The 821-nt window shown below is 44.1% G+C and overlaps 1 protein-coding gene across 2 annotated transcripts in view; it reads right to left on the minus strand.

Moving 5' to 3' along the window:
- Positions 1–821, minus strand: part of SYN3 (synapsin III) — a 406,875-nt gene that overhangs the window by 387,146 nt on the left and 18,908 nt on the right. For both annotated transcript variants that reach the window (XM_007449437.1, XM_007449438.1), the window contains exon 2: positions 577–634. In XM_007449437.1, the coding sequence (XP_007449499.1) occupies positions 577–634 (58 nt within the window). The remainder of the gene's footprint in view (positions 1–576; positions 635–821) is intronic.

The following is an 821-nucleotide window of genomic DNA, read 5'->3' on the forward strand; positions in this document are numbered from 1 at the left end:
TTTCCCTATAAAATGAGGGGTATGGATGTTGATACCAGTGGTAATAACAAGAGCCAGTATTCGAGATTCTAATCTCTTTCGAAGCTTTACATAATTTAATCCCAAGGAAAATGAGACGCAGAAAGACTGACTTGCCCAATATCTAGAAAACAAGGGAGCCCGGATTCAAACCCATTGTGCTCCTACACTGTGCTTCCTAGCCCAAGTGGTTCCAAGGAGACACCTTAGGGACCACGGTGGGGAAAGGAGGGAGGTGGAACAGGATGGAGCAGACAGACTTTTGGGCTCCCTATGCCCGTTTCCATCAAAGAAGCTTTACGTGTCTCAATTCGGTAGAATGGGCTCCTACTTGCGATTTCCTTTGAATAAAAGTTCTGCTGTTAAAACAAAAAGGTTGAAAACCATTGGACTAAATAATTCTGGAATTTAAGAAGTCTCCCAAGTATAAGTCAGGATTTTTCTGGGAATCTTGACTCATTATAGTTATATAAGATGGGGACGAAGGTTGCTCCTGGGAATGGCTCCAGCTATAGAAAAAGTCACGGCAATAGCACTAAAGCCTCAGCTCCAACCTACCTGTTCCACTCGGATCTCAATCTCTCCATTCACCTTCTTTCCATGGAAATACTTGGCCCTGTGAAGGAGAGGAAGAAATCTACTGAGTAAGGATGCAGACTGCTTCACTCTTTTCTCCCTTTTCCCAAAGGTCTTACCCCCAGAGGTGCATGTCCAGACACATTCCCCACCTTCCTGCTCTCTCCCACCTAGACAGGTGATTTTCTCATTCTTTATATATATATTGTGTGAGAGAGGGGAAAGAG

The sequence above is a fragment of the Lipotes vexillifer genome, unplaced genomic scaffold (assembly GCF_000442215.2).
Source record: "Lipotes vexillifer unplaced genomic scaffold, Lipotes_vexillifer_v1.1 scaffold374, whole genome shotgun sequence".
Taxonomy (NCBI): domain Eukaryota; kingdom Metazoa; phylum Chordata; class Mammalia; order Artiodactyla; family Lipotidae; genus Lipotes; species Lipotes vexillifer.